The sequence below is a fragment of the Lates calcarifer genome, linkage group LG5, assembly GCF_001640805.2.
Source record: "Lates calcarifer isolate ASB-BC8 linkage group LG5, TLL_Latcal_v3, whole genome shotgun sequence".
NCBI classification, from domain to species: Eukaryota; Metazoa; Chordata; class Actinopteri; family Centropomidae; genus Lates; species Lates calcarifer.
Window position 1 is genome coordinate 16,739,420 of NC_066837.1, and position 24,879 is coordinate 16,764,298.

At 40.2% G+C, this 24,879-nt stretch overlaps 3 protein-coding genes and 1 long non-coding RNA gene across 5 annotated transcripts in view; 3 read left to right on the top strand and 1 right to left on the bottom strand.

The window, feature by feature from the left end:
* LOC127142488 (uncharacterized) overlaps positions 1 to 24,879 on the bottom strand; it is a 293,661-nt gene that overhangs the window by 57,461 nt on the left and 211,321 nt on the right. The window lies entirely within an intron of this gene.
* LOC108875930 (transcription factor Sox-10) lies at positions 1,272 to 5,424 on the top strand. Its single transcript, XM_018665144.2, has 4 exons — positions 1,272 to 1,393; positions 1,768 to 2,442; positions 2,751 to 3,022; positions 3,197 to 5,424. The coding sequence occupies exons 2-4, from the start codon at positions 2,000 to 2,002 to the stop codon at positions 3,985 to 3,987; spliced, it is 1,506 nt and encodes a 501-aa protein (XP_018520660.1). The 5' UTR covers positions 1,272 to 1,393; positions 1,768 to 1,999; the 3' UTR covers positions 3,988 to 5,424.
* Positions 7,358 to 11,154, top strand: rnaseh2a (ribonuclease H2, subunit A). The gene is given in 10 exon segments (XM_018665146.2): positions 7,358 to 7,425; positions 8,429 to 8,557; positions 8,663 to 8,734; positions 8,844 to 8,970; positions 9,066 to 9,153; positions 9,374 to 9,394; positions 9,396 to 9,512; positions 10,051 to 10,138; positions 10,277 to 10,400; positions 10,800 to 11,154. Coding segments are annotated over 9 exon segments (927 nt in total). The 5' UTR covers positions 7,358 to 7,425; positions 8,429 to 8,430; the 3' UTR covers positions 10,963 to 11,154.
* Positions 23,426 to 24,879, top strand: part of mast1a (microtubule associated serine/threonine kinase 1a) — a 64,993-nt gene continuing 63,539 nt past the window's right edge. The window contains exon 1 of the mRNA XM_018665139.2: positions 23,426 to 24,627. Within this exon, the coding sequence (XP_018520655.1) occupies positions 24,589 to 24,627 (39 nt within the window). The 5' untranslated portion in view covers positions 23,426 to 24,588. The remainder of the gene's footprint in view (positions 24,628 to 24,879) is intronic.

Consider the following 24,879-nt stretch of genomic DNA (forward strand, 5'->3'; position numbering starts at 1 on the left):
CATCAGATGCTGCTGAAGTCGATTCTCTTCCTTCCCATCAGGCCGTGCTTTAACGGCCCTGATCGTCGGCCTACAAGTTGTGTACAAATCGACCATCGCGCAGAAGGAAGGGGGGAAAAATGGCACTTTGTTTACGGCACCAGTTTCGCCTGGAGGAAACGATTACAAAGCGCAAGATTAGTTTAATATCCCAATTTATTGTTGAAACCGTGACTTGTATTCGTTTTAAGAAATATCCTCCCCCATGATTAGTCAGTTTGAAGGAGCCACTTCATCACTCACAGTTTTATCCTGCATGTTTCCAGTCTACAAGTCGCCCAGGTCCCTCGGTAGTTGTATTAAATAAACAACTGGATATCAGACTGTTAGATTGGATTATTGATAAATTATTTCTGCTGTTCGGTTACACATCGATTCAAATATGAAGCAGCCCAATAAAAAAATCTTTTGATTATAAAGTTATACCATTCGCCTAAGTCATTTGTGTTATTTAGTTGTCACAAGTTTAACTTTGAGTTTTTTCCCAGTAAAATAAAATCACTACACTAGCTTTTCGTTACTGTTTTAAAGCGTATAAATAATGCTCCCATAAACTATTTGGTGGTCATAAATGTAAACATATAGATGCTGTTTTAATTAGCATTAATCATATTGATCACTGATCCAAATATAGCCAACACACATAAGCTACTAAGTCATGCTTTATGTTATTTTCTCTCTCATTTTTTTTAAAGAAAAAGAAGAAGTAGGCTTATTCATCTGCTTAACTTCTGTCTCTATATCTATATGTTATTATATGTTATTATTCCTTTTTTGTCATAAAGTCTGTCACTGAAAATTATGAGCGTTATTTCCTGTATCAGACTGAATCCGGTTAAATCAGAGCTGAACTTTACAATTCATGATGGATTTTTTTCTCTCCTTTTTTTGAGAAACGTGACCACAGGAGGCAATAACTCTCCTCATGATTGTTTATTTGTTTGATATAACATGTCAACACGTTCAACAAAGCTGGCCTTCTCCTGCCTCTAAATGGGCGCACTGTAGAGTCATTTAAGCCACTCCGATGTAAAATCTCACCTCTTCTCTGTTGGATATGTTGCAGTGATGGACAGACGGGCATTAGCGGTGTACCGCTCCCGCCCAATCAGAGAGCGGCGGGATAATTAGAGGGCCAATCAGAGAGCGGCGTGGTGCCGAAGGGGGCGGGGTCTAGACTGTGCTGGAATGCTGCCTCTCTGGGAATGTTTTCCACTTTCAATCACTTTTTTTTTTCTCCCGGTCCTTCTCACAAGGCGCTCTTTAAGCTCCGGTGTTGCCACACAGAGCAGCCATTCATCGGCTCTACAGTCAGCCACACACTCCCATGTTGAACCACTGGACATCTAAATTGGTAAGTTATGTAATTTTTTAAAACAAAAATTTCTATGATAAAAAGTTATATTTCATATCAGTGTTTACGTGCCAGTTGTATTTGTTTTTTTTACTGAAATAGGTTTGGCCTTAATTTGGCTTTCAATTGAAATATATAATTTTTCGGTTATTTCGTCCAAATTGCATTAGCATTATTATTCATATTAATATTAATATTGGCTAGAGCCGCATTTTTGGCCGTAATATGGTCACATTTAATCCGCTCAAACTCTTACCTTGTTAAACTTGAAATAAACCGGGGCATATTTGATTCACAGCTAAACTAAAACTATAATTAACTTGTGAAGTTTATTAGTAGTAAATTGTTTCTGTTATACTGGCTATGATTTTTAGGTGTAGCGGATTTCGCTGAAAAGGTTTTCCAGTCGACGGTGGAAAGGATTTGGACACTTTTACGCAGCAGTATGGCTTTGCCAGAGAAGAGTCAGCAATAACTGGGATCGTCGTTGACTCCAAGCGTCTTATTCAATTAAACCGATTTAATTACACTGAATAGCTTGGACTCTGTCTGAAATCAATCTTGCATTCGAGGGTTGCCTTGTCATTAGCTGAAAGTTTAAATAAAATGTCGGGCGAGGAGCACAGCCTGTCCGAGGCGGAGCTGAGTCCTGGAGGGTCAGACGATGGTCACTCGCTGTCACCGACTCAACCCGGAGCGCCACCCGGCCAGGACTCGCCTCTGACCGGGCCGCCTCAGCAGCTGGCCGCGCTGTGCGTCGCGGACGGCAGCGGGGACGACGGAGGCAGATCCAGAGGCAAGTCGGACGAAGAAGACGATCGTTTCCCGATCGGTATCAGGGAGGCGGTCAGCCAGGTGCTGGACGGATATGACTGGACACTCGTGCCTATGCCGGTGCGCGTAAATAACGGAAGCAAAGCGAAGCCCCACGTCAAGAGGCCCATGAACGCCTTCATGGTGTGGGCTCAAGCGGCGAGGAGGAAACTGGCCGACCAGTACCCCCACCTGCACAACGCGGAGCTCAGCAAGACCCTTGGCAAACTGTGGAGGTTTGTATGGAGAGGCTGTCCCAGAAAAGAACAGTGTGGCCATACAGTGGCACATTTCCTGTGCAGCCTGTGCGTAAAGTATATGAGGGGATATGAGTTAAATGTAGAAGTGGGCTGTCTATGAAACCAAACTGGTGATTTTTAACAAGTAAAACACTTGTTTTTATGTCGTGTCCTTCACTATTCTTGTATTCATCCATTACGCACAGGACTGATAGCAACATGATGTTCATATTCAAGGAAAATAATTTCCCATTAGCTCAGAAGGCTTATAAGACTAAATCACTCCTTGTTTTTTCTCCCCTCAGGCTGCTGAACGAGAACGACAAGAGACCATTCATCGAGGAGGCGGAGAGGCTGAGGAAACAGCACAAGAAGGACTATCCTGAGTACAAGTACCAGCCCCGGAGACGCAAAAACGGCAAACTAGCTCCTGCTAGCGAGTCCGATAGCCAAGGAGAGGGGGAGGCCAGCCACTCCCAGTCACACTACAAGACCCTGCATCTCGAGCACAACGGCGGGGCTGGGTCTCCCCTGGGTGACCTGCACCACCACCACCATCACCACCACCATCCTGCTGGTAGGTGGCTCTGTATTTGGACATTTCATGAGATATTTTTCTGAGGAAAATCAAACAGAGAGCAGCAGATTTGAGCAACAACTGCTGAATGTGAGCAACACTACAAGAAGACAATAAAACTTTCTTGTACCTGATGTCAAAGTTCACCTGTTCCTTCTCCTCTTTCCTCTATAGGTCAGGGTCACAGCCCACCCACGCCCCCCACCACCCCAAAGACAGAGCTCCAGTCTGGGAAACTGTCAGATGCCAAGAGGGATGGGGCAGCAGGGGCAGCCGGAGGATCAGGGGGGTCCAGGGGAGCCCTTGGGGTGGGAGCTGAAGGTGCATCCGGTGGGCCCTCATCATCGGGCGCTAAACCCCACATCGACTTTGGCACTATGGACATCGGTGAAATCAGCCACGAGGTGATGTCCAACATTGAGCCATTTGATGTAAATGAGTTCGACCAGTACCTCCCTCCTAATGGCCACCCGCAGAGCGGAACCGGGGCCCCCGCAGCCGGATCCTCGGCCTCGTCTTATGCCTACGCCCTGGCCGCCGCCAGCGGACACTCCGCCTGGCTATCCAAACAGCAGCAGCAGCAGCCCCAGGCCTCCCCGTCTTCCTCTGACCCCTCTAAGGCCCAGATCAAGAGCGAGTCCGCGTCTGGGAGCCACTACGCTGAGGCCTCGTCCTCTCCCTCCTCAGGCACCCATGTCACCTACACTCCGCTCAGCCTCCCTCACTACGGCTCCGCTTTCCCTTCGCTGGCCTCCAGGGCTCAGTTTGAGTACGGAGATCACCAGGCACCCGGGGCGTACTATGCCCACTCAAGCCAGGCCCCAGGGCTGTACTCAGCCTTCTCCTACATGGGCCCTACACAGAGGCCTCTGTACACTACCATAGGAGACCCCTCCAGTGTGGCCCCCTCTCACAGCCCCACACACTGGGAGCAGCCTGTTTACACCACACTCACAAGACCTTGAGGGAGACCAGCTGAGCAGAGGGAAATATGGGAAGCGTGTGAGTGGATCTGTGTGTCTGTGTGTCTGTGTGTGTGTGTGTGTGTGTGTGCAAATATGTGAGCGTGTGATTGTGCATATGTGTGTGTGTCCATGCCATATTGATGTTATATTAGAGGTTTTTACTTTTTTTAGCCAATATAATGCAAGACGCATCCATGGGGCCTTACACAGTTAAAAAAAGAAGAAAAAAAAAACAGCCACAAACTCACACAGTATAAAGTGTGAATCATGGGTCAACAGCCAATCAAGAAATAAATAAACCTTAACAAACGTGTGCCATCATAAATATGTGAGTTGGGATGTACAGCAAGTGTGTAAACAAGAGCTAGACGAGATGTTGACGAGTGACTCTGATTTGACCCAGAAGCGATGGGTTTAGACTGATGTAATCAGATTTTATTAACCAAACTAAAGGATGTTTTTTTGATGTTTTGTGTTATTTTATATGAGTAGTAAGTTTATTGTCATTGTTGATATCCTAGGATGTAACTTTATTGTGACTGATTTGATATTACACTTATACATCTGCACCACTGCTTTGGGAAAAAAAAGCATGTTTTTGTTTCAGTAAGATGTTTCCCTGGGGGTAGTTGCAACCTTTGTTTCTCTGTAGATAGCACAGTCTGCTACTTCTGTCCTCTCTTTACATGGACTTCACTGAACTGAACAATTAAGCATTTAAGGGGAAAATAGGAAAAAGAGAGGGAAAGAGAGCTCTTAAAGATATATTTCAGCTTATCGCTCAGTCTCGGACACGTACCTCAATTTCTATTCATTTTGTGCCAATAGCAAAGGAGGAGTACGACCCTGGATACCTGATCGACTGAAGGTATTCAAACATTTCAGTACCTTAAACCTCCGCTTCAGTCGTCTTCTTTTTTTTTTTTTTTTTTTTGCTAAGTGCCTAACATCTTGCTGATTCACATCTGATTTATCCAATAACTGAGTTAAAATCTATAAGTGCAAAGTCTCAGCCAAACCTCTCGAGATAATTGGCCAGCTTTGGGTCCTACTTAAGGATTAGAATCACATGTACGACCGTTCTGCGCTGCATGTAGGCCAGTTTTTTTCCTCCTATGTTTTGCCCAAATAGCCCTCCTCCTCTTCAGCAATGTGAATAATGGTCATTACCACAGGCTTCACCTTTATTAAGTGATGCATACTTTATCATTTTATACTGACCCTCTTACCATGTAGTTATTATTTTTATGTAAGTAATAATGCATTGTGTGTCACACCTTTGCTTCTTCCATTTTGTATAATTCTGGATAGTTTTGTAAAGTGTTTGCTATACATTCACTTGAGTATTTTGCTTCCTTACAAGATAAGCAATGTTGAAATATTATTGTTGTCATTTATTAAATCAATTTATTTATAAAAAAAATAATGTGTAAGGTTGTTGTTTTATGCAGCAGTGCTGGTTTGGAGATAACACACGGCGCAGTTAGCAAGGGAAGGGTGAAAAAACATAAAATCAAAAACACGCTGCTGACGTGTGAACTGTAATAACAACACAATCAGAGCCCCACCACACTAAGCTGTTTAGTGTGTTTGTGTGTTGTAGGCTAAAATTGACTACTAATTCCCCACATTTAATCGGCTGGGGACTGCGTGTTACTGAGAAAGACAAAGAGAGCCATTCAGTGAGAGGAGAGGGACAGAATGAGAGAGAAGGGGTGGGTGTAAAGAGCCAGAGGCAAGGCCAATTTCAGCTCAGTAACTGGCGTACACTTGGACTTTTGTACATGGCTTTCCTTTCACTCTGCCCTCTCCTCTCCACCTGAGGCTGCCTCCCTGCCTCCACATTCAGCTGCAGTTAAAAACCTATTCAGAGGGCATCCAAAATCAAAATGCCAAGTTCACTGTGCTGACATTGTGTTTGAGGGTGATGAAAAACAAAGATAATGACGGAGGCAGCGAGATGTTACACAATAAGAGGTGACATTATGTGAGGTGTAGAAGGTGACATTAATTTGGGAGGGAAAGAGAAAGTATCCTCAGGTGGGGGGGTGAGGGGGTAGTAGATTATTGATGGAAGAAAAAACATTAAAATAACAGTAAATATATAGACCATATTTAGTTAGTTAGAAATGTAAGATAAGGTGGCTATCAAAGAAGATCCGCAGACACAAATGTATGAATTGGCATGAATACATTTTGGAAAAAAAGAAAAAGAAAGTTAAATAAATAGGAAGAAGCCTAAACAAGACTGATTTTGGTCACAGCTCTAGTCCCTCTTGGCCACATACCATGGACATGAGATTCATTCAGAGAAGCATATTTATACATTTTTACACTTTTTGGTCACTTCTGTGATGTGTAATGTACATATAATGTGTTCAATTGTAACTAATTAACTGTAACTATATGTTTTTACATCTTTGACATAGGATCGGAAGATGAAAATGTCAAATCTGGCACATGACACATGTCCATACTTGAGATACTTGTACTTTACTTTAGTATTTACTTTTAATCCAATTTTCAATTTCCTCAGCTCCACAACATTTCAGACAGAAATATAACAATAAACAATTTAATATTTTGCATATAAAACACACAAGGAGCTTATAGAACATCACTACCTATCAGTAAAACAAGTATAGCTGATAGTCGATTAGTTCACTATAAATGAATTGGTAACAATTTAAATAACTGTTAAAAGTCATTTTTCATACATAGGTGCCAAAACTTTTTATGGTTCCAGCTTCTCACAGGTGAAGATGTTTTGGTTTTCCTTTTAACCATATCAAGAATTTTCAGGCTTGACCTATTGGTGGAACTAAATGAGCACTGCACAGATGTCACTTTCTCTATAATCTTTTTGAACTTCTTCTCTAAACTCTGATTTTTGGTGAGATATTGGATCATTTGAACATTTATTGAAAATTAAACCACGTGAGACGTTTAGAGGAAAAAATCACTGGGCTATTTGGTGGAGCTGTAAACAACTGAGAGTCTGACTACACACTGTGGAAAAGGTTGGAAACCACTGATTTAAAGTTGTTGTGCTTTAAAAGCTTGTTATATTATCCAGCATGTAAAATCTTCATCTTAAAAGTAACTGCAACTCCGAAAATGGAGTATAAAGAAGCATAAAATGGAAATAGGCTACACATGGAAAATACAAGTGCCATAAAATTGTGCTTTACACCTTAACAGTACTTGAGTAAATATACTTCGTTACTTTCCAGCACTGAAAATATGTATTGTTAAGACTAATAACAGGATCCTATTGAGCTTAAAGTTTCCAGGTCAGACTCCAGACCATGTGGTGGCGGTAACGCGCCTACAATTTTAAACATTCTTAAGAAGAAGAAGAAGAAGCATACGTCATTCCCGGGGCGCCAAATCTGCACTAACACAACACCAGGCTGACAAACGTCAACGTTTAAGTAGGTAAGAACTGGCTTTAGTCAGGTTTATCATGAAATGTGCTGCCTAAATGTTTCCTCTGGGAAACCTAAACTCGTCGTTTAAACAGAAAACTTCTGCGTATTCTCGTTAAAAAGGTCCGTTTCAGTAGTTTAAATCGTGTCAGTGTAACCGGCGGTGTCCTGCGTTATGTTATGATGTGAAGGCCCACACTATGGGTATCTTTGGAGGGGGTCTCCGTTTACTGACTCACAGAAACTTGCAGTACAATACATTAAAACACAGAAACCTACCTGACAGAAAGAGGTAAATAACGAAAGTCTCCGGTCAGTCGTGATCACAGAAGTTTGCCCCTGCACAAAGTAAATGACAGAAATATGTTAGCACATTACAACCGTGTCAACAGAGAGGCTGAAATACAGGATTTTTTTATGACCATATCGCCACTTACTTCTCCCGTGGAGTACCACAACAGAAGGGCCCAGGTGAATGCGGAAGCCTTTTATTTGGAAGGGGGGCGGGGGGCACGTAAATGTGAACGTAAGCGTACAAAAACCGAGTATCAAACGTTCCACATATTGACTGTACGTGTCAGGTAATAACTGTTTACACAGAATTTGTGTAATAGTAACTCTACATTTTACAAATATATATTTGGTTCTGTGGTACCTATTACTGCTCTATAATTGACAGTGTTATATCAACAGGTGTAGCATTCAGCTACAGCATCATAGCACAGTACAACGCAACATACGTATGTGTCATTTGTGTAGCTAACATGACCGGGAGTTGTTGTACCCCCCCCCCAAAAACAGAAATTAATCAGTTGTTTTTGTATTTCGTGAACTTAAAGAACAGATACATTTCTGTTCTTGATTTAGGACTTGTCTGACACTCTTCCTTGCAGACAGCATGTTTAAGATATGCCCACAGATTTTCAGGGATGTTAAGGTCAGTGGACTGTGAGGGCAGCTCCGATAAATTATTTCCAAAAAAATTCTTTATTTTGTGTTTCTTCTGCCAGCAGTCATGGATCTCAGTCCCTTTGAAAAAGACAACTCTGTCAGCTGCCGACTGGCTTCCCAGATCCCTGATGTCTGCAAGATAGAGGACTGTTGTTTGGGCATTGATGAGGCAGGCAGGGGGCCTGTGCTAGGTATGATGTTTAGATAATGATCTGATTAACTGTCATTTGTTTTAGCAATGACTATACATGAAGGCGTGTGGTATACATACTTATACTATATGTTTTGTGATCCAGGGCCCATGGTATATGGCATATGTTTCTGTCCAGTTTCCAAAAAGGAGCAGCTGAAAGACTTGAAAGTGGCAGGTAATCCTGTTGGCCTGTATCTTTGCAGGACGGTGCACAGGTAGTTAATAGATGCTACTTGCAAGTTAATATGCGTACTGATTGATGCATTTTGTCACTCCCTTACTAGACTCAAAGACCCTAACAGAAGCAGAAAGAGAGAATCTTTTCCAAAAACTGGATGAAGCCAGAAATTATGTGGGCTGGGCGCTGCAGATTCTCTCCCCCAACATCATCTCTACCAGCATGTTACAGAGGTATTGCACATATGGCATCATACACACAGACAAAGGCTTGTTACTGAAATTCACACACTAACATAATCTTTTTTCTTTTTTTTTTTTGCTTCAAGGACAAAATACAACCTGAATGCGCTCTCACATGATACAGCGATCGGCCTAGTACAGTATGCCTTGGACAGTGGAGTACAGCTCAAAGAGGTAAACAAGTAATTTACATGAGTATAAATGTGCACATCTAATGTTTGATTGGGTTGTGTAGGTCTTACTTTTGTGCTGTGTATAAATAAATGAATTATGCTTTAATGTCGTACTTTCTTGCCAACTTCTCTTTTTTTCTGTCTTTACTCATTTCCTCTGATCCTCCTTTTCTCTTCACTCTGTTGGTCTGCCTTCTTTCATCTGTCCCGGTGTTTTGCAGGTTTATGTGGACACAGTTGGCCCCTGCAGAGAAGTATGAGGAGAAACTCTCCCAGCGGTTCCCGGGTATCGAGGTGACTGTGAGGCCAAAGGCCGACTCCCTCTTCCCCATTGTCAGTGCAGCCAGTATCTGTGCGAAGGTCAGTGAGGATCATCAAGATGCTATCCAGCCTCTTTCTTCATTATTGCACTTTGCTAGCCCCTGGACGTCCCTATCCTCCTGTCTTTACTGAAAGATAATGATCTTATGACCAATGGGAATAGTATGGCAAATATTCAGTTTCCCACATCTTTCCCTTTAGATGAGGGAAGGAAATATATGACAAACAACTGGTGCTACAAAATGAATTTCCTTCCTAATAGAACTGTGATCTGAAACCAGTACTCTGCACTGACATGTGTTCAACATTTAAAAGGATGTAGCTTGGTCTTATAAGTTGATATCTTACTTGATTTCAGCAAAGTGAATTACTGTGTGTGTGTTGGCATCAGAACAGTCTAGTTAGTCCATCTTCACAGCAGCAGAGTTCTGAGTTTTTTAATCAGCTGAGGGCAGATTGAATAATGAGCAACAGCAGTTGTTTATTGGTGCCACTAAAAATGTCAATGTCAATATTTTAAGGTCTGTTCAGATTTGGTCTTTGCTTTACTTTGCTTATGTTGTGCGATCATTTTCAGGTTGCCAGGGATCGTGCTGTGAAAGGCTGGAATTTTTCAGAGGACCTGGGAGAGGTGGATACAGATTACGGCTCAGGATACCCGAATGGTAAGAGAAACAATCAACAGCTATTATAATCTTCCCATAATGACATATCTTTGTGTCACCTATAACACTACCTAAACAAGACAAATGTAGAAACTGCATGTATATAAACTGAGACCAACTCTTTCCTGTGTTTTTCAGACCCTAAGACTAAAGCGTGGCTGCTGAAGTACTTGGACCCAGTGTTTGGTTACTCTCAGTTTGTTCGATTTAGTTGGAGCACTGCCCAAACCCTGATGGACAGCAAGGCAGTGACTGTCCACTGGTAAAGAGCCTTTGAACTTGATTTTGACCAAAGTGTTTAGATGTATAAATGCAGAGGATGATATAGGGAGTTAAAGGAGAATACCATTGAAATCAGCATTAAAACATGATTTATGAAGAAATTTAGTTTGCCAGTAACAGTTTGAAGTATTCAGCAGATATGAAGGATTTAGAAAAGGCGTTAAAAATGTTTTGAAACTTTTTCTGAGTCCATAGCAGCCAAAAAAAATTGACTAAAATGTGTGTGTAGATAAAAATACTTACATGTGTTAGAGTGTGAAAACCACAACCCCTTTGATTTCCAGGTCACACTTAATGTCTGTGCAAATCACTTAACCTCAAGAGACAAGGTCTAACCACAGTGTAAAAATCTGTCTTGTTTTCTTAAATCTGCCCTCAGGGATGATGACGAGGAGGATGGGGAGAAGGCGGCACAACGGAAAAACAACAGGTCCATGTTGTCCTACTTCGGTGCTTCAGCTGGAGGTAACGACCAAAACCCAACCCACCAGACACACCGCTTCTTCACTGAGCGGAGGCTGAAGAGCCTCGACACACTCTGAAGACATTACGGGACATGCACATACATACTGGAAATCAAAAGCTCGATTGTGAAATCTTCAGTGTTTGAAAGTTTTGGGCACAGATGTGCATTTGATGTTTGTATCACCATTGCAAACTTGAACCACAGTCTTTCTTTATTTGTTCTGTTTATACCTGTTCTTTTAATACATAAAAATAATGTTTAAAACTAATGTTTTTCCTTCCTAAGAACCCTTATTTTAAAATTCTTCACCATACTTACCAAAGAAGCAGCAAGACTTTGTTGGAAAGTTGCACTCTTCCAATGCCAATACTGCCCTCCTGAGGCAGCAGGACAAAATGCACCAGGACTTTGAGAAGCAACATCAGTGCCTCATATGAACTATTATAGGTCATGAACACAGCCATGTTCTGATGGCTGGACAACAGAATGGAAACCATTGAGCACAACTTGCTGCGCAGACACTCAAATTATTAACTGTGTTCTGAATCCATTCCATTGATTAACTCTATACAGTATATACGACATGCTAAGTGTCGTAAGGTACTGTTTTAGCAGTTAGTATGTTTAAAAAACATACCACTAATTTATACTAACAAAAAATTCAGCTGTATGTTCAATGTCAGACATCTGTCAAGCTGTGTCATTGGAAAGTCACTACAAAGTAAACTCTACAAACAGAAAGCAAAATATCTTTCGCAAGGTTTTTTTTTTTTTTCTTGACCTGTTTCACCACTACCTTTCAATTTACTTAAAATTTTCCAGCTGTGAACATCTTCCTCCATTTCCTTTGGACACTGCAATGGAGTGCATGGATAGCACACTCAAAAACAAAAAACAAAAAAACTATTTAGTACACATACTATCCAGTTTGAGAATACTTCATGTTGTCATTTCCCGTTGTGAACACTCTCAGAATTGGTATGTAACATGGATTTGTCCAATCAAAACGTTTCTGTGTAAGCACTGAATACAAGCTTTTCCTACATGATAATTTTTGATACTCTGTGTTACAGAGTAACACACAAAACTGTGGAAAACTGTGAAGACCTTTCTTCAACTAAAGAAGGTTTGCTTTTATTCTAGTACTGATATTATGTCTTGATATAGATAATGACCATAAATGACATTTTCATCACCACCAAGAGCAGACATTTTGAACTGTCACATCTTGAGATTCTTCTCTTTTCTATGATCATTTTTACGTCTTACATGTTGAGGCTACTGATACAAGTATGAGGTAAACGGGAGGATGAGGCTTGATGGTATTACTGCATACATTTCCCCTCCTTAAATATCACAGTGTAATCTGTATTAACCCAAGAGAGTGTGCTTGGCATCGTATAGTTGGATCTTGAGGTGTTTGCCAAATGCTTTCTTCTCAGAAATCACAGCAGTCAGTGCTCTTCTTCTGTTGTTGGTCTGTCCCACATCCCATTAGAGCTCCATCCTCCTCTGACTCAGAATGACTCAACACACATCACATTTCACTATGGGAACACAAAAGGCAGCTGGCTATAAAGGGGTGTCCATAATAGCATCATAAAAATAAATTCTTCATTGATTTGCCAGACTTGACAAAGGTTAACCAAAAAATAAAGACATATATCCATCTGTCCACCATTGCTAGTCCCCATTGGGTTTGTGTCTGGACTCCTGGATCCTCTTCCCACAGTTCATAGCTAAAGTGGAGACCGCAAATGAGGACAGGATCATGATTGAGCTCCCCACAAAATGAGACGAGGCTCCTCTGGGGGCTGCTCGCAGGGCTTTCCTGGGGAAAGTCTCTCTGTCAAAGGCTGCAGAGGCGGTCACCGTCTGGGCCACAGGCTCCATGTTTATGGATGATGCTTGGATGTCAGAAAGCTGCGGGCAAAGTCCACAAGCTGGTTTCGGTAGGTTCACTGTTGGCACCTCAGTAGAACTGCTGCAGTCTCAGCATGAGGTGTCTGGATCTATCTGTCCTCACCAACACGTCGCTGGGCTTGATCTGTTATGTTCTGTCTGATTCTCTTCTAATCCCCACCTCTACGTCCATTTATAACCTCTCCAGGCTCCTCATCTAATCCCCCTAAGTAGCCTGGTGTCCTACTGCGTCAATGGGATTAAAAATAGTTAGCCCATGCCAGCAAAGTAGTAAGGTGGCGATCTATTTCAGCTTAAGACTGTCTAATGCAATTCTATTAGATCACCCTGCCATTGTGCCTTAGTGAATGAATAGGAGCTGTTTATGGGATAGAGGCTTGGAAACAGTAATAACTGTAAACATAGTTAGCAAAGGGCATAAGCAATGATTGCACTGTATGACACGTGAGAGGCATGTAGTCGGTCATGAGGATCATTTCCACATATCTGTGTTTGGTTTAATAGTACACAAATGTTGCAAAAAAAAAAAAAAAAACCCTTCATGACTCTAATAAACTTTCCATACATTTTGCACTTTTGATAGTAACACAAAATAACAAAAAGACCAAGGGTCTACAACCATGATAGGGGTATTGTGAGGCAGTGCTTTGTGCTAAATACTAACTGGTAAGGTGTAATGTTTATACCAAGTTCACTGTCTTAGTTATGATGTTAGCATGCTAATATTTGCTGATTACCAATAAACAAAAGACAACTGAAGTAGATGTAAATGTTAGTTGTTTGCAGATAATTGGTCAAAGTATTGAACAAATACAGATTTTTACCTGATGATGATACTAGATGAAAATCCGGGATCATCACAGAGATTACAGTTTTTTCCTAAAGAGGGCTTGAGTATGTGTATAAAAGAATTTCCTGGCAGTTGATCCAAAAGTTGTTTAGACATTTCAATCAAAACCATGAATGTGAACCTCATGGTGGTGCCAGAAAAATAAGTCATATCATCATGCATTTGTGGGAACCACAAGTGTTTGTATCAAATTTTGGTGCAAATCCTTCCAGGAGATGTTGAAATTATTTGTTAGGACAAGTGAAAACTGACCTGCTAGTGGAACTAAAGCAAAAATCTGAGGATTGCCAAAGTCTGTAGGATTCATCCTCTGAGAATCACGGGTGTCTGTACAAAATTTCGTGGTGATCTATATAATTTTAGTTGAGATATTTCAGTCTGGACTGAAGTGGTGGACTGACATCAACTGACAGGTTGATGTTGCCATTCCTACGGCCATGGTGCGAGCATGGCTAAAAATAAATGAAAAAGATGAAATATTGTACAAAGATGTCAGGTTATGGATTGGTCTCTGTAAAACTATTTCTACCTCATAAAAGTTTGATGTGTTAATCCTATATAAATGAATGAATGATGAGTACCAATATTTCTTTGCAGACAAGTCACACAGAGCTGCACATGAGGTGAAGAAGATTAGAACCTACTGATATTTGGCACCTCGATTGATTTTCCATTGATCGTGGTCTGTGATTGATACCAGAAGAACTGCCAGAATGAGTCACTTTAGACTGTCATCCAAGACTACTGTACTTTTCTGCACACGCACTGTCTGGTGACATAAGAGAGTAGAGACTGAAAAGAAGATCAATCAAAGATCAAGGCTGATTGACTAGGAAGAAGATTAAGAAACGGTAGGGGACAATTATACAATTAAACTCAACCTAAAAATTCAAATCAACATTCTGAGTACAGAAAATTGTTATCTTATTAAATGTCCATGGCCAAGGACATTGTTTGTCTGTAAAGACTTTATATTATTAATAGTTACTAAAATTAGAAGTTATCTGTCCTCATTTAACCAACAGCATTAGACATTTATAACTAAAATATCTTCAAATCCCACATCACTATTATCCTTATGTATGGTAAACAGGAAGATAATGTAGGATGACATTCAATGTGTTACACAGACGAGTGATTTGTAATAAGTAATTGCACCTTTATTGCAAACCATATTATACTTTAGCTTCAGCCAAATCATTTAGTTCTTGCTCATTTTTACAACCTCAGGATATGTTTACACTGTTTTCCTTATTACTGCTGAGGAAGCTGTCATTGTTGAAGCATACTGTGTGAAAACACAGTGACACAAGAACTAAGTGGCATTTCTGTTCATCCATCGGCAAAAAAAATCTATACTATCATCTGGGATGTTCGTGCTATTGTCAGCCTCAAGGACAGCTCCTTCTCACCATGACCCAGGTCACATGGGGTCAGCAGGTCTCTAATCCCTGAGGTTGTTACCCGTAGTCCCAGTTTCTTTTCGTGGCATCTCTTTAATTGTGCTAATTGGATTGCACTGGTTCTTTTCCACTACTGACACAGAAGGATTTCATGAATGAATGAATGAATGGCAGCAAAACAGTCAGGGTCATACAAGATGCTTCAACTATGAGTGAGAGAAAATGACAAGAAATAAATATTAGCGCTAAGTGGAGTAACATGCTCTGTAACTATTTGTTTAGTCCCTTTAGTGTATCACCATATTGGTAGTGCCTTGTATGGACAGATCAACACTGGCTCTCCTTTCTTATTTGACTTCATTTGGCAAACAAAAGGGTGCATTAGCTTTCAGATTGTAATAGAAGTACATGATGCGCTCATCCATGTAACAGTTCAAGCAATAATTGCTTAATAAAGTTTTTACAGATTTTAAGACTGATGCTTGTTAAATATTTTGCAACTGGTGTAAAAATTGTAAAATTATGTGTGAATAGCAACAACAGATTACAACATGGATTTCACAAAAATGTCACTAGTTTATATTTAATTTTGTAAAAGTGATTTAAAAAAAAAATCCCCTTCAAAAAACAATTCCTGTTTTTATACCAACAACTGCTACTGTCCAAAAACTATAAAAGAAACCAATACATATATTTGTGATATAAACTGCTCACTATAATGAACTTAAAAAGTAAAAAAATGTAGCTGATTATGCTTTGCTCAGTACAAAATCAAAGACAATCTGCACCATCTTATTAAAACTAACAGATGGTGAAATGCCAGCGCCAAGTGACCTTTGAGGATTTCTTCATTAAACTGCAGGAACTTCCGCTTGGCATTTCACATAGGTTCTGTCAGTGGTTCTTTAACATCAGATTTTCCTGGGTGTAGATTTAAAGATCATTCAGCAGTTTCCTCATTTGTCATCACTTTTGTAATTATTATTCATACGACAATCGTCACATCTTTGCTCGGCGTCACATGCTACTTATTCCCAGTGCATCTGCAAATGGAGCAGTCTGATCTAAAGCTGCTTCTTATCTGTGGATCACCAGTGCTATCTCTGCTCTCCACAGACTCTGTTGTAACTGGCCTTCATATTGAATTATCTTCGTCAATTTCCCTCTAGAGCCCTGACATTTCTCTTGGCCTGTTCGACATATGGTGGCTCATTTTAATTGGAATAGCAAATCCTTTCCACATGGTGTCCCTATTGCCCCAAAATGAAAACTAATCTTTTTTTGCCTTGTGAGAATTTCAGTACATGAGACTTTTAGGTTGCAGTAGAGCATGCTAATATCTTATAACTTTTTTTAAAAGTAGTCTGTGAGTTACTGTTTCTTTCGTTGTTTCATTGTACATAACTAAATATTTTAACTTTCTGCATGTTTATACTCATACTTTACTATATTTCAGAGGTAAATATGGCAATTTTTAATCCATAACATTTAAACGTTTGAACTACAAGTTACTTTTTAGATAAGAAAATAATTTCATTTAAAATGTTAAGATTATACATCAATAACGTAAGATAAGCTCATAAAATACGTACATTGTTGAATATTAAAGTTGTGGTTTCCACCCAGTTTGACATGTGACAAAAAACAACATCTAGTTGAGGCCCATTGTCACAGATGTCAGAGTTGTTAGCAGTTCCTCTAAACTCCTCACTGTAATTACCCAAAAATCAACAAAATCAAAGATTAAAGTCCAATCAGAGCTTTGTTTTTTCTTCTTTCCTCTGCTGTCACACAGTCCCTTATATTACTCCTGCAGCTCTTGTGGTTCAGTTGCATAGGTTGGAAACCACTGCACTAAACTACCTGACTGTAATTAAATCCAGCAGCTTCAACATAATGCTGCTTACACATTGATGCATCAGTATTCATCATATTAATAGTGTCACATTGAGTCATCAGTAATGGGGCATTATATTGCAACACTGGTACTTTTAGTATTGATGTTTCATTTTGCTGATAATACTTCTAACTTTTACTTAAGTAGGATTTTTAATGCAACACTTGGAGTATTTTGAAACTCAAAACTCAAAATTTGTACTACCAGGAAAGGATTCAAGAACTTCTTCCACCACTGAAACTTATCTTGCAAACATGCAGCACTGAGGAGAATTAAAATAAAAAGACTAAAATCTATTGCATTAACATCAGCAGGTAGCTAGCCCATAATGGTGTATTAGCAACACAGTTTGGTTAGCAGCAAATTGATCACAGATGAACAGTTAAACTAATAATTAACCAATACAACAGATATAAAAAAGTACCAACAAATAATTAAAGATTCAAAATAATAATAATATACTATAAATATAATAAACAAATCAATAGTTGCTTAGTCACAGATCTGACAAAATGGAGGATGCAACAATGTCAGTTAAACAACCTGTGGAACTGTGCCAGCAGGTGTTGCTATAGCAACAGAATGTTCAACTGAAACCAACAGCTGGTAGAATACTCACAATACATCTACTTTATACTTTCAAGTTTCACAGTGAATCAAAACTACCGATCTCTCTAAAAACTTAACAATCTTAACTAATATGACACTCTTATCAGTACTTCCACAGAAACATTAGTTTGTGATTAAAAGCTTGTATAAGATGTGAGCGGAACTGACCCTCTGTTTTTACAGAGACAACAAGGCCATAGAAACACACTTAACCGATCAAACTGCATATACATTATCTCTCCCTCTTGAACTCCCTCCCCTCTTCTCTCTGTCTTTGTTGGGTTTATGTATGTGTGATGAGGCACCCCTGAGACTGCTGATTGTATGGTGTTTTATTTAGAGAAAGCTCCTCTTCCCAGACTAGGCTTTTAGCACAGCTGTAGTCTGTGACCCACTTCTTCAAGACAGGCAGGACTAGAAATGAGGAGAAGGTGGGAGCTGAGAGGAGGAGAAAGGAGGTGTAGGGGTTTTAAGGAATCGAGGGCCAAAGGAAATGTATCTGCAGGACAAGGAGAGCTAATGGAAGAGAATGAATGTCTATATGAAGAAGACAATAAGGGGAGATGAGGAGGATAAAAGGGGGAATGCAAGTGGAGAGTTTGGGGATAAAAGATTTAAATTCTGTGTTTGTTTTTTTTAAATGAGAAACTAGTTTTGTAGTCATTATAGTACATTTTGACATGTTATAGGAAAATGAATGACTGCAGTGAATTTAGTTTTACCTTTTCCTTGGCCTTGGTAGTGTGCATGTACTCATTCAGAGTCATTAATATTAATAATTTCACCTGTGCTTTAAGTGCTCCGGCAAGTCATGTGTGCTGTGAAAAGGTTTAATGGAGTGTGAGCTACTGAGTAATGCTGTATTTGACCACTGAAAGTAGTACACATCAATGTACACAACAAGAAGTAGGTAATTGAAACCTACAGATGGTAAACAACGTAAACACAGCTCCTCTAACACAATCACAATTACAAAACACTGCAGCAGTGTCAGGTCATATTAGGTTGAATGCCAATTAGCAGCAGCTAGTCAGCTATTAAAGAGATGTGGCAATCAGCTCATACACAGCAACAGAGACAAACTAAGAGCTTCAAATGGACCAAATAATGACTGCCCAGATTGAAGGAGCTTCTTTCAAATGACTAAATTAGTTATTACTAAGTTAAAGGCAAAAGCAGCACTATTGCTGGTATGCCCTGGATGTCTTCACATAATCATTTTATGAGGATTTGTCCTCTGTGATGCTCAATTAGATAGACTCATTATTGGGTTGTGATTTTAATGTGTACTTCCCGCAGTCTTAATAAATGAGGTGCATCTGAATTAGCAGACCCAGTGTTCAGCCTCAAGGGTGTTTGGAATGAATTATATTTTAATGTGTCCGTGTTATTTTGTCCCAGCCCCTGCATTTAGCTGAGTAGACTACAACATCAACACAATATCAACAAACAGTCAGTTGTGTTATCAATTAGTCCAGTGGTTTTGAAACTGGGAAGGGGCGTGGGGTGTAATGGAGGTACTTTGTTGCTGATAAAGCTACTTTGCTGACCTGAGACTTTTTTAGTCTCAATAAAATACAGCTTGGCTCATTTGTAGTTTCCCCAATGACATGGCAAAAAAAAGAGCAGCCAGAAAATTATTCTGCAGCAATGCAGAGTCTCAAATGCCATTATTTTCTGGTTTTCTTTGGGACTTAGACTGTTTATCAGACAAAACAAGTACTTTGAAGAGGCTACCTTGACTTCTGGGAAATTATGATTTTCTGACATTTTATAAACCAAATGATCAGAAGATCAATCACAAATGAAAAATGCTTGTTAATTGCAGCCCTAATATGCTATGCTAATCCCATACAAAACACCACAAGCTATGGCCTTAAAATAACTGCAGAATTAAATCTCTGACATTCTCAACACAAAACATATATAGGTTTTACAAAGACAATATTCATTGCAGGGCTGTTCAAATGGACTGAATTGAATTTTGTTTTATGTTATTTTGTTTACTCCTTGTACATCCTAAAGACACCTGCACACAGAGTGATGTGACTAATCGCTAGGGGAAGACTTAAAATAATGTTTACATGTTACATGTTTGTGTCTGTGAGGGGAATGCTGATTTTTTCATCAACCTACACACACACACACACACACACACACACACACACACAGCAGATTTGAATGCAGGGAGAGGCACTTGCAGCCTATGAAGAGATGTGAGCTGACGTGGCTCTAGGCTTACCAGGACAGGAAATGGGATTGCACAAGCGGCAGGCATATTCCAAATCCCATCCCTGCCAAGCTTTTGGCTGCAGAGAGCTGACCCCATCTGACCTCCCTCAGGGCATCCTTTGAAAAAGGGTGACATCATGTTTTGAGAGCTTTTGCACAGAGAAATAGCAAAAAGTCTGTGCCTTGTATAAACTATGCTGCCGCCTCCTCCCCTCCCCAAATCTCACAGCACCTAATGAACAAAAAAGATGTAAAATTCATGTGCCTCCATTAATTATTTAATATTAATAAGAAAAGCAGCATAGGCTAAATGTGCTAGAGACATCAGACAAGCTGGTAACTGGGTCACTCCCTGAAACATCATTTTTCACCTGCTGACACCAATGCACATTTATGCTATTAACATATTTTCACTTACGACCATTTTTGTAAGAGTTTTGGATAATATCCTGCTTCTTCTGGTGCTTTCCAAAGAAATAATTTTAGATCATGTAAATTCATTCTTGACTTTGGAAACAGCTGTTGAAAAAATAATGTCACCACAAGGTTTATTAAGTCGATGTGCTGGAGCTTTCAAATATATCGCATGATCCTCATCAGCAGATGGAGTTTGCCCAGATGATGTTCAGATGTCTTCTTTTTTTTTTTCAAGCGCTTAAAGATATCTCGTCCATGTTGCTGTAAAAGCTGAGACTGAAAGTTCATTTTTGACTTTGGAAACAGAGCTGAAACAAACAGAACAGCTACAGAGTGACTGTTTTCTCAACAACAAAAAAAAAAAAATCACTTCACTAAAGGACACAGACAGTTTTACAGCAATTATTCATGGCTGACCCGTTGAAACAACCCAGACCTAAAAATACTTGGGTACTTTGTTGGATGAGATTTATTTGAGATACTGACTCAGCAATAATGACCTGCAAGGTGTCGTTAACCTCAGTTCTTAAACTATTGGCAAAACACAGTGATCTCTTACACAAATTTATACTAAACAAATCCTGTGTGATTATTCTTCACAACTTTTAAAAAAAGCTTAATGTCATCTAGAGTGTGTTGTAGATTGTCTGTAATGAAAAGCAAGTACAGGGAAGTTTGCTTTCATTTCAGAGGCCGTTAGACTTGTGAGCGTGAACTTTAGAAATGATAATTTTATGTACCCAAGTATTATTCTGTCCTTTCCACTGCTTGAGTTGTGGATGGTTCAACGATTAGTTGATTAATCGAGTTCTTGATTGACAGACAAATAATCAGCAGCTATTCTGAAAAGCAATTAGTTGTTTCAGTCATTTTTCAAGCAAAAATGCCAGACGGTTGCTTGTCCTAGTTTTTCAAATGTAAAGATTTACTGCTTTTCTCTCTTATATATGATAATAAATTGAATATTTTAATGAAGGCACCACCTTGGGGTTTGATAAATTGTGAATTTTCATTAGTTTTTTATATTTAATAGACTAACTGATTATTGATAATGAAAATAATCATTACTTGCAGCCCCAGGCCCCCTTTTTAATTGAAATTATATGGCTTTGTTACACCATTAGATGAGGGACTTATGTGCGGCTGACAGTGAGCGACTTGAAGTGGTGGGGGTGGTGGATGTGGTGGAGTGTGGAGGTTGAACTCAGAGTGATCTGTCAGCAGTAAATCCCAGGGTGAGAGGGACTAAAGCCTGCCAGCTCCGTCTGCTCGGAGAGACGGGGGGAACATTAAGGCCGCGATGCTAAAAGCCACTAAGTCTCCCTCTTGTCTCTCTCCGTCCCGGAGCTGGAGCCGGACCAGCTGCCTGGCCTCTTGTGTGTTTTTCTCTCTCCGCATTGATCCATCCCACCAGCCACCTTTGACCAACATTTCTCTTTTTTCTTGCTTTCTTTCTTGTGAGAATGTTTAACAGTGAAACATCATCCTGACAGAGGCACTGCATTGTGTGAACACGGTGATGGACTTTGCCCTTAAATGTTTCAGTACAGTCAGTGATTACTACTGCTTAGTGGTGGTTTTCTGTTATTGACGATTTCTTTTATTGACGATACATCCACATCTGTTGGCAGACTCAGAGGACAGGAGACAGGAAAGTTCACTTGGTATGATTATTAGACCTGCAGAAAAACACAGTTAATCTGTCTGAAGCGCACAAGATCTTTCTCTAAAAATCACCGCGGTGAGTGAATGTTTCTTTGCCAACACTCACTCATTAACATTTTTATCAGGTATGCAAGTAACTGAAGGGCGAGGAGCTATGAAATGTTACATGGCAGTGAATCCCATGTGTGACAGGTGTGAATGTTGAATAATGCATAACGCTTGATGCCATTTTTCATTGGAATAGCAAAGGAAGCATGACGGCAGTCTGTGTTGACTGATAATTTATTTAGACGACGTCAGTTACAGGAGCCAAATAAAACAGTGTAAACACTTCCTGAATAAGCACTTTAACTTTGAAGTAACAAAATACCCTTTTATGCAAACGTCATGTTAAGGTGGTGGTTTGATGCCAAGTTAGCAGGAACTGTCAGAACCATTTAGGATGTCACTGTCACAGCTCTGTCTGCGAATTTCAAACTGCTGCTTCCTCTTTGTTCATATACTTGAAATACGAGTAGATCAATAAGATCCTCTATCACGGTATATTGTATGTCATCTTACATGATGATGTTGATACTATTGGATTAAGGAGATCAGCTAAAAAATGTCTGGTGACTATAATAAGTTTCTCAAGCAAAAATTATACTTGTTCCCATGTTCAGCTTCTGTGTTGGTGAGAATTTGCTGCTTTTCTCCGTTTCATATCAGGTCTTTAGGTTTTTGGTGGTTGATCAGACAAAATAAGCAACAATTTAGGATGTCACTGTGGGCTCTCGGAAATTGTGAGACCAAACAACTCATCAATAAATGGTGAAAATAATCGCCAGATTGATCGATAACACAGATAATTGTTAGTTAAGGTTAGCGGGCTAATCATCTTAGGTTAGCATGTTAGTGTACTAAAGACAAATTGGAAATGAGGCCAGATAATAGCATCAGTAAATCACCAATGTTATTATTGATTCCACTTTATAGCGCATAGTTGACAAATGTATTATCTCATGCACACTGGATCATAATATGGCCCATCTAGGCTCAAATATGTTGTCTTTATTTTCACCATTTATAATATATCTATATCAAAAAACAACTTTTATAGCTGATTAATGCAGCTTGTAAGACCCGTATTTTTGTCAATATTTGTAACTGTGTCAAAGTTGTTTTATAGTATAAGTACTTTCTGTCTAGTGTTTATATTATTTTGTCTAACCCACTGAAGATATTCACAATGTAAGGTGCTAGAATCAGAAGGTCCTTGTGGGGATTAAAGGGGCCTATCAAAGTGAGGACATATTAATCACATGCATGCACTACCTAACTAGTCAAAAGTATATTTTGATCTGAGGTTTTCCCCTCTTATCTGCAATGCCTCGGTGGAACATGTTCACCGATTTCTTCCTCCACAGTTCCTCCTCTAAAACACCTTGCTATACCAAAATAAGGGATGAAAAACAACCCACCTTTCAACTCGCACGACCACGATCTTCTTCTTCAGAGGGCTCTGGTCGCTGAGGGGTTAAACGTCATACGGTAGTAGGAAGTGGGTGGTTGGAGCTGAGGATGGAGCTAAGCCTGTGTAGCAACCACAGATCGTTTTTCACGAGGAAGAAGAGCAGAGAGAGTGAGCACATCGTGTAAATGTGCGAGCACGGGGAAAAGGAGAAATCTGTTTAATGGAGGACGAAAGCGTGATGTGATCAACCTGCTTTCTCTGCCGGTGCGTGCGTGTGTGTGTGTATATATATATACGTGTGTGTGCGCGTGTTTCACCATAGGGACGTGTAGAGTCGCTACAGATTCTCATTGATCTCGCCTTTTTTTTAATGCACAGAAGCTCTGACAGCGTGCGGGTGTGCCATACAATCGAGATTTGCTGTTGAATGTGCAATATGCACGCAGTGAACTCTGTGTATATGAATGCACTGGTGCCTTATCAGCACACAGGCTGTGTTGCATATGATCTGGCTGCTCGCGACTTCTAATATGTAGCGGATTCCTGTCAGACCATCGGAGGATTTGAGAGGACGACAGTGGTTGAACTGGTTGTTACCGGTGCAATGTGCTACTTGGAGTTTTAAGAGTGAGTTTCTGTCATGAACTGTGATTCGCACCGGGTGTCTTGGAGTGAAGATGTCTGCAAACTTGTTTGGTTTGTCTAATCTCGGGTGTGATAACCTTTGGTCTGACAGTCTGGACTGTTCGGGGGGTTTCTTCTTTATCTCTCAGCTGGACTTCAGCTCATGCAGAGCACGCTGATCACACCGTGCAGCCTCTCGCTTAATCAGCAGTTCCCACTCCAGAGCAGCCTAGTCAGTAGTCTCTGTATCAGCATGGGATGTCAGCTGGGGTCGGGCACAGAAGTGGTAGTTTCCCCCCCCCCTTTTTTTTCTTCCACGTCTGATAGTTTTTAGGTGGTAACTCGAGAGAACATACAGCTTTTATATCTGAAATAAGCTGCACCAGTGTTACCGCTCTGCTGTTATTTGTCAGGGTGAAAATGAGCGGATATTATTTCCTGCTTTTCGCTGATAAAAGATGATAAAAGCAGAGGACACTCCGCCAGCCGTCTCGGTTTAATGGTAAATTGTCTAATAGTGCTGGCTCGCTGAAAGCCACGCGAGATCGGGGCTTCTTCTCGCCACGTCACCTGGAAACCACAGGAGCCACGAGGACCCCCTCTGACAGGTGTGAACCCGCACGCGTGCCATGGATGATTCTGGGATCATCCGAAGACGGAGGCTACAGGTGAGAACGTTATTCCCCCCTCACCCTCCTTTGTTCACATATGAGAATCATGTCATCTAGAAAAAGTTTGCCATGAACGGTTTATTAGTTGCAAAGAGTGCAAGAGTTAAGATATTTGTTTTGAATACTAATACTGGCACATAATTTTTTTATTATTTTAATTATTTTTTAATCACAATACTTCATCACATTAGTTCCAAAATCATATCAAAATCCAGAACTGGCATGAAATAGGCTTGCTCATTGATTTGC